This window comes from Telopea speciosissima, chromosome 7 (genome assembly GCF_018873765.1).
Source record: "Telopea speciosissima isolate NSW1024214 ecotype Mountain lineage chromosome 7, Tspe_v1, whole genome shotgun sequence".
Lineage (NCBI taxonomy): Eukaryota > Viridiplantae > Streptophyta > Magnoliopsida > Proteales > Proteaceae > Telopea > Telopea speciosissima.
In genome coordinates, this window is record NC_057922.1 from 32,483,933 (window position 1) to 32,496,119 (window position 12,187).

Here is a 12,187-nt window from a genome sequence, read left to right on the forward strand (position 1 = left end):
AGATAATTACAATTAAGATAGTTAATTAGTGTAATTAAAGTAAGCATGTGTAGGAATAACATGTAATCCCCTTTGATTGAGTAGTGTATATTAGTAGGTTTAACAGTAATATGCATGCATGTGGGTTAGGACGTACATTTAAAGAGAATGCTCAAACTTTAGCATATAGTAGAAAGACTGGTTATCGCCGGGCAGAGCAGATGCCTAACACCTTCTCCTTTCTGTAACCTGACTCTTATCCAACCTTTGAGCAGATCACGAGTATTGGAGTTAATCGATCTTCTTACGAGAAATGATCTTAGGTGGCAATTCCACATTTCCTATCTTCAACCGAAGAAGGCGACTTGTATGACCATTACCCCATAGTCAGTTGGGATTTATTACCATGTGTGCTTGTTCGGCAAGCGCACATTAGGTCGCTTTTGCACCTACAATATAATAGTTCCTTTTCCCTAATTAAAATTTCAAAGTAGCTCCTTTTTTGTCATTATAAAAAAGGAATGTCTCAATGGCATTTCTTTAGGTGTATTTAGAATATGGAGAAAAGTTTCATGTGGGGAAGTGTATTACCCACATCGAGACAGTGGGAAATTCCTTGCACGTCACAAATTATTTGAAACCTTAGATTTTAGAAAGAACCCAATTTCCCTTTACACATGGTGAGAGGAATTCCTTGACTACGAGTCATTATGATACTTCGATAGGCATCATTATGAGGGGAGGGGTAGTTTTGACTTTGTCCAATAAGGGAACAAAGTTATCAACTGTAGAGGAAGAACCTCCTAAGCCGTGATTATGTGACTCTTATCCCATCAACAAACTCCAACTCTTTATTAATGAATTCGAAAATACCTCAATTTGAATAAGGGATTCTTCCTTCGCCCATGGGTGAAAGATAAGGGTAAAAAAACTTAAGTGGGTCAGAAGCTCAGAACCTATCCATCCGGGTTGACCCGTCACCAGTTAGAGTTGTAGGAGGACTTGTGTCCATGGTTAACTACTTAACCTAAAAGGGGTTTTGGAGTTGCCCGTTTGTTGATCAACAGAGACGAACGAGGCTTGACGTAAAATACTCACAAAAACAACACAGGCAGAGCAGTGCAGCCCTAAAAGAGCTCAAAACCATTCCCTTCAATTTCGTATTTTCCTCTTCAACGAAACCTTCGTCGACATGGCTAATCGTACGTACACTGACTCCTATATCTCCGTGACTAATTTTTTCATCCTCTCTAGATTTTACTGAATAGATCTTTTCATTGTTTTCTGCAGCCATGGCTCGATCGTTCCTCCAAGTTGCGGCTTCAGAGGAGGTCGCATCGCCGCTGAGAGTAGTTCAAATTGAGGGACTTGTAATCTATTCTCACCTTTTCTGTTATTTTATTGTTGTAGCTGACATCCGTGCTTTTATATCGAATGGAATCTGGGTTATTATCTCTATGTTGCAAGTAGAATTTTTTTTTTTTTTTGGGGCGGGGGAGCTGGGATTGGGGAGTCCATCTTTGTGTTGTGATGCGAATTCAGGTCTTTGCGTTTTTCTAAGTGTAATAGGACCTATTTGCTACAGTTTTATTTTGTGGGTAGTTCAGGAAGCTTTTCTGTGACTAATTGTTTTGCTCTCCCCGGTTGACCAATAGTTTACTGAAGAAAGTAAGAAACTGTTGATTGAGTTTATGAAAATTTGTGGGGGTGTTATATGCATGTTAATTGATAATTTTCCCTTCATAGTCCCTAGTAGAGTCGATTATGGCAGGGCAGAGCCAGTACGCCTCAATGTGGCTATTACTCATCAACTAAGGATACTTATTATCCAAGAACAACATGGTTCCAAGGAGACTTATTCTCCAGAGCAACATGGTTCTAAGTTCCAACTAAGTTTGAGATCAGAGAATTAAATGCTCTTATATTTAGCGAATATATAAGCCCAAATATATGAAAGATGAAACACTTTCTGAGTAATGACAGAATTAAAGACAAATAATTGTTGATTATCTTTGAATTGTTATTTTCCATAAACTCTGGCGGATGGTAAAAGGCAGCAATCTTAAATTCTTAATAAAATCTTTCCATGGCTGCTTCATGTATGTTTATTTGAGCGTTGAATAGGTTTACTAGCTTCCCTTGCAAGACCCAATAGATCACAAAAAAGGCCGAGTAACTGGTGATTGTGCACCTTTCCTCCTCCCTTCTACAGTCTACATAAGAGACACTGCTGCTGCAATTATCCAAAAACAAAGGAAAAGAGGGGTGGGATTGAGCTGCTGCTCTATAAATGAAGTGGACCATTCTAATGTTGGGCCTGCATGGAGCTGTCATTGGGTCTTGTCTGTTTCTGTTAATAAGTTAATTTTGGTAATGGCTTCGTATTAGAACTTCAGATTTTGGGGATAGCGTTGGTAATTCTGTTTATCTATTGGTGATTTCTGTGCATCTTTGAAAATTACATCTGTACGATCCACTTAAGCTTAACTTCTGTCTCCTAAATGGAAATCTTAAACATCTCTTGAAACCAGTGGCTAGCCCTTCTGCCAATCTTTTGCTTTTGCAAGAGCTAGTGCAGCATCAATGTTTTATAAGGTTTTTCATTAAAGACAAACTCAAAATATTTTAAAGCCCTTGTCTGGGCTCATTGTTGGTTCAAATAAGCCGAGGGTAGGGTTTTGATATCCTTTAGGATCTTTGTTTCATTGATAGGTGGTTATCTAGATGCAGAAGGTTATTCTTCTTTTAGTTGCCTTTTGACTTTCCAGTGCTGCTGTAGGGCTGTGGAAGTAGTGAATGTTTTGCATCATACTCCTGACACGGTGAAGGAATTGGATATCTCCTTCAGTTGTTCTTGATTCATGCCCAAATGCTAAAGAACTTGTGAACTCATTGAACAAAAAAAGTTGGCTGATATTGTATGTTTTGAAGTTTTTCGTTAAATTTAATTTTTATGTGGTCGTCATTTACCAAAAGAAAGATAAAAACAAAAACAAATTCCCTTTGGTATGCTTTGGGCATTGTGATTAGATCCAGAAGATTCAAGTTTCTTGTCACAACTGATGTATATGTGCTAGTAGTTTCTCATGCTATAGAATCATGAGTTGTTATGGCCCTAATCTGAAGTCCAAACATTATTGTTCTGAAATATGTTATAAACAGGTTATACTAAAGATAATTAAGCACTGCAAGGAGTTTTCACCAGCTCTGGTGACAGGCCAGCTTCTTGGATTAGATGTGGGTAGTGTTCTCGAAGTTACTAACTGTTTCCCATTCCCGGTATGTGAAACGCTGTTCTTTCTTCGTATGTTCTTGATGGAAATTATTTTGTAGCATAAATTTCAATTGTTACAAATGGTTGAAATGCATTATTATCCTTTCCACCTTCTCCATTTGATCTTTCTTACTCACTTGGCACATAAACAACTTCAGATACGAGAGGAAGATGAGGAAATCGAAGCTGATGGTGCTAATTACCAACTTGAAATGATGAGATGCTTGAGAGAGGTTAATGTTGACAATAACACTGTTGGATGGTATGTTCAAATTTATGTATTGTTTCTGTCGCATCTGAGCTCATTCATACACGCATGTGGTTTAGAGTTTTTATTTTGTTTCTAATGTTATTATGAGGTTTTATGAGAAGAGTTATCTCTTCAACCCTCCTCCTTTTTAAAATTTTTTTTCCCTGTTTGTGTAATATTTTGATTGTGATGGTTTGTCGCTTTTGGGTGATCATGTTTCCTCTTAAATGTTTGTCAGGTATCAATCGACCTTGTTAGGGTCTTTTCAGACCGTGGAACTGATTGAGACCTTTATGAATTACCAGGTGACTTTGATGTTTCTGCTGTTGTAATATATTCTTTGGTTTAGATTGTTGACCTTATTGTACATTGTATATGGCTTCGATTCTTGCTTCTGAATCACCTTGTTAATTTTGGTTGAGGTTCCATTATTTGAGAATTTCCAGCTAGGCTGAATAAACAGATGATACAATGAAAAGTCACCATGATTGTGGATAAAAGTTTAAATGCTAAATACTAAACACTTGGCAAGACCAAAAACATAGAGGACATCTATGGTCTGATGGTCTAACTACATAGACATGATGGTTTCAGTGGAAAACTGGTTTGGTATGAAAGAAAGTGCTTTTCATTTTCTATTTCAATTTTGCCTCAAAAAATGAAGAAGTGAAAAGGATCAGCTGGGGGTCACTGAAGAAATGAAGCATTAGCATCAAGGCATTAAATTAACTCACTTAGAGAAGTTAGTGTTTGAAGGGTGAACCCCTCATCATTACCATTTGAAGATCTAGCCATACCTAGTGGTTGACCAATAGGAAACGTAACCGGTGGGATCAAGCAGCTATTTCGAACATGTTGCGGAATTCGCTATAGTTGAGATCTGGTACCCCTTCTTTTGCGGTAGTTTATACCTCTGTGCCTCAACATCATAATAGTAGGGGGCCTACCCCTTGAATGAGAAGTAGTGCCTTACTCTATTCCAGTATGGGGGCTTCGACCTCCTAGTAAGACACTTAAAAAGAAGTGCCAGAAAACTACACTAAGCTATAGCAAGAAGAAAACTGGAAAGTAGGGAAAATTGATGGGATTTTAAACAGTTCTTAACTTCTTATTCATCACCTTTCCTATTTTTATAGCATTAATTTTCAAGGCTTCATCTAGGCGACAAGGTGCTCCTTGAGGTCCAAGGCAACTGGGTGCCTTATTTCCCAAGGCACCCAGACCCAAAACCTAATGATCTTGCCCTGCACATGTTATAAAGTTCAATCATTTCTTGTTCTATCCTTATATGTTTCTTTATTCTCTTGTTCTATCCTTATGTTCTTTATTTTGATCTTTGTTACCCTTTATTATACATTTATATATACATACCCTTATAAGATGATAAATACCTGGAAAATATGAGCTGGGAATTGGGATGTAACATATAGTGTTTGCCTTGGGCACCTTGGCCTCAATAAGGTGTTTCTTAGTCATCAAGGCAGTTGGCCACAACCGTGGCTGGCCTTGGCGCCGTGACCACTATGTTGGAGAGTCTAATACTTGGTAGAAGATTTTGAAATAATGCAATTGAATAATAAGAATTTGTACTAAAGTAAGAAAGAATTTGGTTTGTTTTACACATCATAAAAGTTAACTTGAATCCAAACTCCTCAATCATGATGGTTTCCTGCTTCAAGATGTATGATTTGATAGATGTCTAAATCAAGCGCTTTGTTTGTTTACTTATTTCAGTGAATGCAATGAATTTTAGATATTGAAATTAAGAGGCTAGAAATATTCACTGTTCTGTGTATTGCCTCTTTTCATTTCTCATCTTGCCTTCTTTTATTGGGTTTTTCTTTGGTATAAATTCGGGAGAGGGGAAACAAGAAAAGGGAGGGGGATTACCAGGATTGAACCCTGGAACTCCATGGTTGTAGTTCTGGAGGTCAACTAATTGAGTTACACCTTAGTTGTCCACTGCAGTATGTTATTTGCGGCAGTTCATAGGATGCATGCTGGCACTAATCAAGTTTTAAACTTAGATCTAGTTTTTATCAATGACCCCAGCTGCTATCGAGGCCCCTTTTTTCATGGATTCTCAAACTTTAGAATTCTAGAGTTGCTTTGGTACCTAATTTTTCTACTACTACGAAATCAATCAAATCCTCCAGAATGAGAAGGTTGGACAAGCTGCTTTTCATGTTACTCCACTCCTACATTCAAAAGTTACACTTTTTTCTCCCTGAAAATCCCCTGGTTCATGCAAGATTGGGTTTTTGAACGAGTCTAGTTTCAACTTTTGATCTTCTAATATAGAGTTTCTTCTTGAATTTACTATTTTTATTCCATTTGTCACTTGATCACATTGCCTAACTATTCCAAAATCAAGCTCATTGAATGTCTTGAAATTAAGCTTTCACGTATCTGGATTGGTCGGTAAATCTGCCCGAACCATATCAGTATTGTCAGAGACTGATTTCAACTTGCTTCTTGGATCGTCCAGTCTTTGATCCTTCACTAATCAGGGTTGCAAAATCTCAAGAATTTGAAAGTTTTTGTGATCTTTGTTATGTTCTTAATTGAAAATTGGAGACACTGACCCCCAGTGTTTAAAATCACTCCCTGATAAAGGTTTGTGTGATATTTCTTCTCTCCATTCTTTCTCCTTGGTGGATCAGTCAGGACCAGGGTCGATTGGCCTGTCTAGGCTAATATTGATTGAGATTGGCAGAGGCTAAGCCGATCCCAGGTCAATGATCTTTAAATTCCTGTTGGAAGTTTCCCAGTTAAATGATTTTTAAATCCTGGATCAATGATCTTTAACTCAAAATGTTTTATGGATTGAATCATGAATCTTGTTATCTGGGTTAACCAATTGTCACATTCAATAATTGTGTTGGCATCTCCCACATTTTCTTGCAACCGAGTGATGACCTTTTCTTTGGTTGGTAACTTCTTTTGTACCTTACATATCTTTTCTTCTAAAATGATCAGCTGGTCTTCGTACTGTGACGCTTAGTAACATTCTGGTGCAGATCTTGTAATTATTTATTAAATAGCAACTGACTTCTTTTTGACATGTTGTTGCAGGAGAATATCAGGAGGTGTGTGTGCATTATATACGATCCTTCACGCTCCAACCAAGGAGTTTTAGCTCTGAAGGCCTTGAAGCTTTCCGATTCTTTCATGGACCTTCACCGCAATAACAATTTTTCTGGAGAAAAGTATGTGCTACTTCCCTTGTGGTGTTAATTTTAAGGAAGATAACTGTCAGTTTGAATCTCATGATATTGTCCTTTGTCCAAATAGGTTGAGGGAAAAAAATTTGACGTGGGTGGATATCTTCGAGGAGATACCGGTATGTTCCCAATGCTTCTGCATTGCTTCTTTGCACTATTTATGAGTATAATTTGCTGATGTGTTTTTGGGTAATGAATTTTGGTTCTCATGCATCAAAAAGCAATCGTCCTATTTGTATATTGACTCTTGGATGGATAACCATAGTGATTGCTTATCCTAATCTCGAATTCAAAATAGAAAAAACAAAATTTTAGTTGGTCTTAGAGAATGAAATGCAAGTCCCGAAGGATAATACACGTCACAATTGGAATATACTATTGTCTAATCCATACAATTTCAGGGCTAATTTGTCATCAAACCTGTTTGACAGCCAGGTCTGATTAAGCATAGCAGCATGCCACCTACCATTTTGAAGTACATGAAATTGTGATGGGGGTACAAAGCTTCCTGTTATTGGCAGAGTTGTCAAGGCGTCGCCTAGGCATCCAGGCGCCTTGGTCTCTTAGTTGGTTTTCGCCTTGATTTTGAACAATGTTCGAAAACTCGGGTCTCGGAGCCAACTCGGACCCTTGAAAAATCGAGTCGAGATCTCGCCGAGTTGGTGCACTTTTTTTTTCCTCGACTCGAAGCCTCATCTCGGTGGGTTTTAGACCTAGTTTGGGTCTGAAACTTGGTATTCAGCCTATTTTAGGCCATTTAAACACAATGATACCATCAAATTTTGCAAAAACAAAGTCCAAATAAGAATTTCAGTTAGTGGGAAAGCAGGACAAACACTTATGCTAGAAACCAGGATAGACACAGGACAAACACACTTATTTATGCCTAATATCATTTAAGTAAATGCTTATTTAAGATATTATTCATAAATAAGCAAATACCCCTCTATTTGAATCCAATAAAAATAGTTAAAAAATCAAATTTCAAAAGGAAAAAAGTCAACCCCCCCCCCCCCCCCGTTCAAGAACAAAAACTGGATTTTCGGCGATAGGTGCAATTTTTAACTTTCTCATGCTGGGGTTTTTCTTAAATCTAAAAATTCCATAAATCGTATTATGGTAAAACATTGATAAAAATCAAAAGTGTGGTAAAATATTCATTTGTTTTGATGTCCAAAAAATTATTTTCATTCAAAACGATTTTGACAGCATTCGCGCACACCGAGTTAAGTTTGACCGGTACATAACTCCTTCAATATAAATCAGATTTTAGCAATATTGGATTGAAGGAGTTATGTACCGGTCAAACTTAACTCGGTGTGCGCGAATGCTGTCAAAATCGCTCTGAATGAAAATAGTTTTTTGGACATCAAAACAAATGAATATTTTACCGCACTTTTGGTTTTTAGCAATGTTTTACCATAATAAGATTAATGGAATTTTTAGATTTGAGAAAAACCCCAGCATTAGAAAGTTGAAAATTGCACCTATCGCCGAAAATCCAATTTTTGTTCTTGAACTGGGGGGTTGACTTTTTTTCCTTTTGGAATTTTATTTTTTAAGTATTTTTATTGGATTCAAATAGGGGGGTATTTGCTTATTTATGAATAATATCTTAAGTAAATGAAATATAAAAACATTTACTTAAATGATATTAGGCATAAATAAGTGTCCATCTTGGTTCCTGGCATAGATAGGTGTCTGTATACCAAGAATTTCCCGCAAGATCTCGAGATCTGGCACTCATATGAAGGACCTATATGGGCATTTTCTTATGTCAAACCGAGATCCGAGATCTCGGCGAGATATTGACATTTTGAGACTCGTAGGCAGTCTCGTCTCGGGATTTCGAAAAACCGAGAAACTCGGCGAGATATCACGAGTTCTCGAACTATGATTTTGAATCCTCTCCAACGCCTTGGGCCGCCTAGACGCCGTGACAACTGTGGGTTATTGGGAGGAGTTTGTTCCTGCCCGTCATTTTCTTGATCTATAGCAATTCTCTGATGTTGTTGGAAGTTGCAAACTTTCAAAGGAACTACATGTTTTGCCCCAAGTTGATTTTTAAATCTTTGTATAGGTTGTTATGCTTCTTTTTCTTCTCTACAGATTAAAGTTTCGAATTCTGCACTTATTAGTGCCTTTATGACAGAGCTGGAAGCTGATTCACCTGTTTCCCAGGTTTTATGAATTTCTAATTTTTGGGAGCTTTGTGAGACTTCATTTTTTTCTTTTTTAAAAAAAAAATCATGCTTCTTGTTCTTTTTCATCTAACTTTATGCCATCTGAGCAGTGTGACTTTGATCGTTTACAATTATCAACTACTCCATTTATGGAGAGGAATCTTGAATTTCTAACTGAGTGCATGGATGATTTGTCAATGGAACAGCAGAAGGTTAGTACTCTGTTTGCCTGCTCTTCTGATACTTTGTTATGTTTATTCACCCTGGGGTGTGAACTTATGGTTGGTTGGTAATATGATATAAATGTTTTTCATCCCCACAGTTTCAATTCTACTATCGAAACCTCTCACGTCAGCAAGCTCAGCAGCAGGCATGGCTTCAAAAGAGGAGGTGAGTAATTGTCACATAAATTAATCAATTTTGGCCTTTCTATTATGAAATTTGATAGATCATTAGTTACCATTTTATGTTCCTCATCTAGCTTAAAGATTCCTCTCTGAGAGGTTTGAAACTTGCTACTGGCCCTGCCAAGTAATAAAAACAGGTTGCAAAGTGTCAAGCACTTTGGCACTGATGTGACAACCTCTAATTGTGTGCTATAAATTGTGACTAGAAAGCAAGGATCAAGATCTCGGTTTCGGACCTGGTTTCTGTCAGGCCCGAAACTGAGATGTGCTGGACCTCGTTTCGAGGTTTCGATACTGGGTTTTGACCCTGGGCCTCCCTCGGTTGAAACCCAGGGTCAAAACTTGGGTTTCGACCCTGAATTTCGTTTCGGTCACGCCCGAAACCGAGACAACTCGGAGATTTCAGTCAGTTTCGAGCGAGATTTAGTTCCATGCTAGAAAGTGTGTTAAAAGTGTGGACTCTTGCTTTTCTAAATGGTGCAGCCATTTTATTTTTATTTTGTTTTCCGGGTAGTGGGATCTTTAATGGAACAAGGATCCTCTTTGAAAGGTGGAAATTTAGAATCAATTTTCTGGGAAGCTGGGAGCTGTCAGTGTTATTTAACATCATTTACTTGGGACCTTAAGTTTATGTTGGTAGCTGCCGGTTTCAGCTGATTCTAGCATCATTTGACATGTTCTGTTAAAAGTCTGGTAAATTAAAATAAGGTCTACAAGATTTTGAAGTATTTGCTTCTATTGCACCCAAGGGAAAGGATTTGAGGCAAAAAGTGTTAATATTTAGCTTTCAGAAGTTAATGATCCAATAAAATGTTAGCTTTCACTAGTTAATGATCCAATAAAATGTTGGAATAGGTGAAATATGAAACTTGGGAATAATACTCTCATATGTGCATTTCTTAGGTTATCTATTGGGACGTTCGTGTTCCATTGTTGCCATAATCTTGTAATATACATATATTTGGCGGTAGAGTAAGGCTTCTATTTATTGCTTCACATGACTACGAACTCTGGATTCTTTTCATCTCCCTGGTCCTCCCATTTAATGAATTGGAACTGATAAAAAACTGTGGTATTTCTGCCTCGTGTTATCCTTATGCTTGATAAGTAAAGCATGTAGAGGCCATACGGTTAAATTCCTGTGCAGTTCTGTAATGCCATTTTTTTTTTTTTTTGGGTTTTCTTTTGTACAGGTCTGAGAACATGGCACGGAAAGCCGCAGGAGAGGAACTGTTGCCTGAGGAGGATCCTTCAAACCCCATCTTTAAGCCAGTTCCCGAGCCATCACGATTGGATAGCTTCCTGATAACAAATCAAATTGCAAACTACTGCAACCAAATCAATGGGTATGACTGATACCTGAGAAAATGGCTTTCTACCATGATATCCTGTTATCTTCTTTATTTCCAAGCATAATTTGTGTTTCTACTTTGCAGGGTTGCTGGGCAGAGCTTCAGCAGATTACACCTAATGAAGGCTTTACATGAGAATTGACCTAGGCTGGATAAAGTCCAATTCTGCATTTATGCATTGGTTTTCTTGTGAATCAGGAGGCTTATTGAGCCTGCCTTGGCGATTGTTCCAAGATTTTAGGCAGATTCTATGCAACACCTTTTAGGCAATTTTGAAGATGTTTGCGATATAAGGTTTTTCTCAGAAACCTGTCAGTGAAATACCATTATCTATGTATCTGTTTTGAATTCTTTTTTCCTTTCTCCCTCCTCCTCCCTTTCCAGATATTGGAATGGCTTCTGACTAGTGAATGAAAAATCTTTTTTGGGTTCATGTGCTTCTGTTTGTTCTTAAAAGATTTTTGTCGTCATCATTACCTTCTCTATCTTCACAGTGAAGAAAACTGATGTCATCATGGATGCTTAATTTTTCTCTAATTATTCAGTCATCAAATATACAATTCTTCAAGTCTTTACTCCTTTCCAAATAAACACATACAACAAAGAGTCTTTGAGTGACGTTAAATTTATAAACAAAAAAAAGGGAGAAGGAATGCTACCAGGTAATGCGCAGGCGTGGTGGCCACGTCTAGAAACATAACCGCTTTGCCCCCATGTAAAGGCGGAAATTTCTTCCAGGCACCCCAAGGCGGTGGCGGTTGTGTCTAGCCATGGTTGTCATGCCTAGCGCACAACCTGGTAGCTCTATTCCCCACACAAAAAATTACCAAATATCTCTTTATTGAAGCAAGGCATGTTTAGAACGTAGAGGAGAAAATAAGCCCAGATGACACCAGAAATCCCCCAAAAGAAGAAGCCTCCATTGCACTTGGCCCACCCATCTGAAGTTTGTAGCTGATCAGGCGCCTTCTGCCTCCCTGTCAAGTTTAGTGAGGGAGCAGTTGATGGCTCTCCTTAGATTGTCAAGCAAATGCTCAATATAACAAGACCCAGCTGCTCCTGCATATTCAATGTTCCTTGGAGGGCCAGTCTTAACAAGAAGGAGGAACCCATGGGCCATGCCCACTTCAACACCTCTCAGAAGGGGGTAGACAGCCGTACGATAAGCGGGAAGGTTGGAGAGGTACCAAGCAATCAACGGACTCGATGTTACGGGTGTTTCTAGGCTTCCGATGAATGGGTTGCCATTAATTGGTTGAATCACTTGGTAAGTTGGCTGCACAAGCATAATAACAGAATCAACATGCTTAATCCCTAATTTCCTAACCATCTATATGACACTATTTATCACTTGAAATCAATTGAAAGAGATAAAGAAAATCAATTATCCATCCTTACTTCTCTGCCAGGATAGCTTTGATGGTAAAGCGATAAGGCTTTCTCCTGGAAAGCAAGACCTGCAAAGAAGCTCCAGAGATACCTTTGGGAGAAATTAGTTCCCTTGTAACCGATGTTGTA

The 12,187-nt window shown here is 38.1% G+C and overlaps 1 protein-coding gene and 1 pseudogene across 1 annotated transcript; one reads left to right on the forward strand and one right to left on the reverse strand.

Annotated features, from left to right (window-relative positions):
* The first annotated feature begins 1,053 nt into the window (after window positions 1-1,053).
* LOC122669895 (eukaryotic translation initiation factor 3 subunit H-like) lies at window positions 1,054-10,939 on the forward strand. The gene is made up of 12 exons (XM_043866785.1): window positions 1,054-1,181; window positions 1,270-1,349; window positions 3,142-3,258; window positions 3,412-3,515; window positions 3,742-3,808; window positions 6,579-6,712; window positions 6,798-6,846; window positions 8,837-8,908; window positions 9,021-9,122; window positions 9,233-9,300; window positions 10,511-10,663; window positions 10,754-10,939. Exons 1-12 carry the CDS (start codon window positions 1,172-1,174, stop codon window positions 10,809-10,811), a joined length of 1,014 nt encoding a protein of 337 aa, XP_043722720.1. The 5' UTR covers window positions 1,054-1,171; the 3' UTR covers window positions 10,812-10,939.
* Window positions 10,940-11,186: 247 nt separating this feature from the next.
* On the reverse strand, window positions 11,187-12,187 carry LOC122668462 (annotated as a pseudogene).

Coding starts and splice junctions, on each gene's coding strand:
- LOC122669895 (XM_043866785.1), top strand. Junction 3,516..3,741: donor GACAATAACACTGTTGGATG/GTATGTTCAAAT, acceptor AATGTTTGTCAG/GTATCAATCGACCTTGTTAG. Junction 8,909..9,020: donor CTGATTCACCTGTTTCCCAG/GTTTTATGAATT, acceptor CCATCTGAGCAG/TGTGACTTTGATCGTTTACA.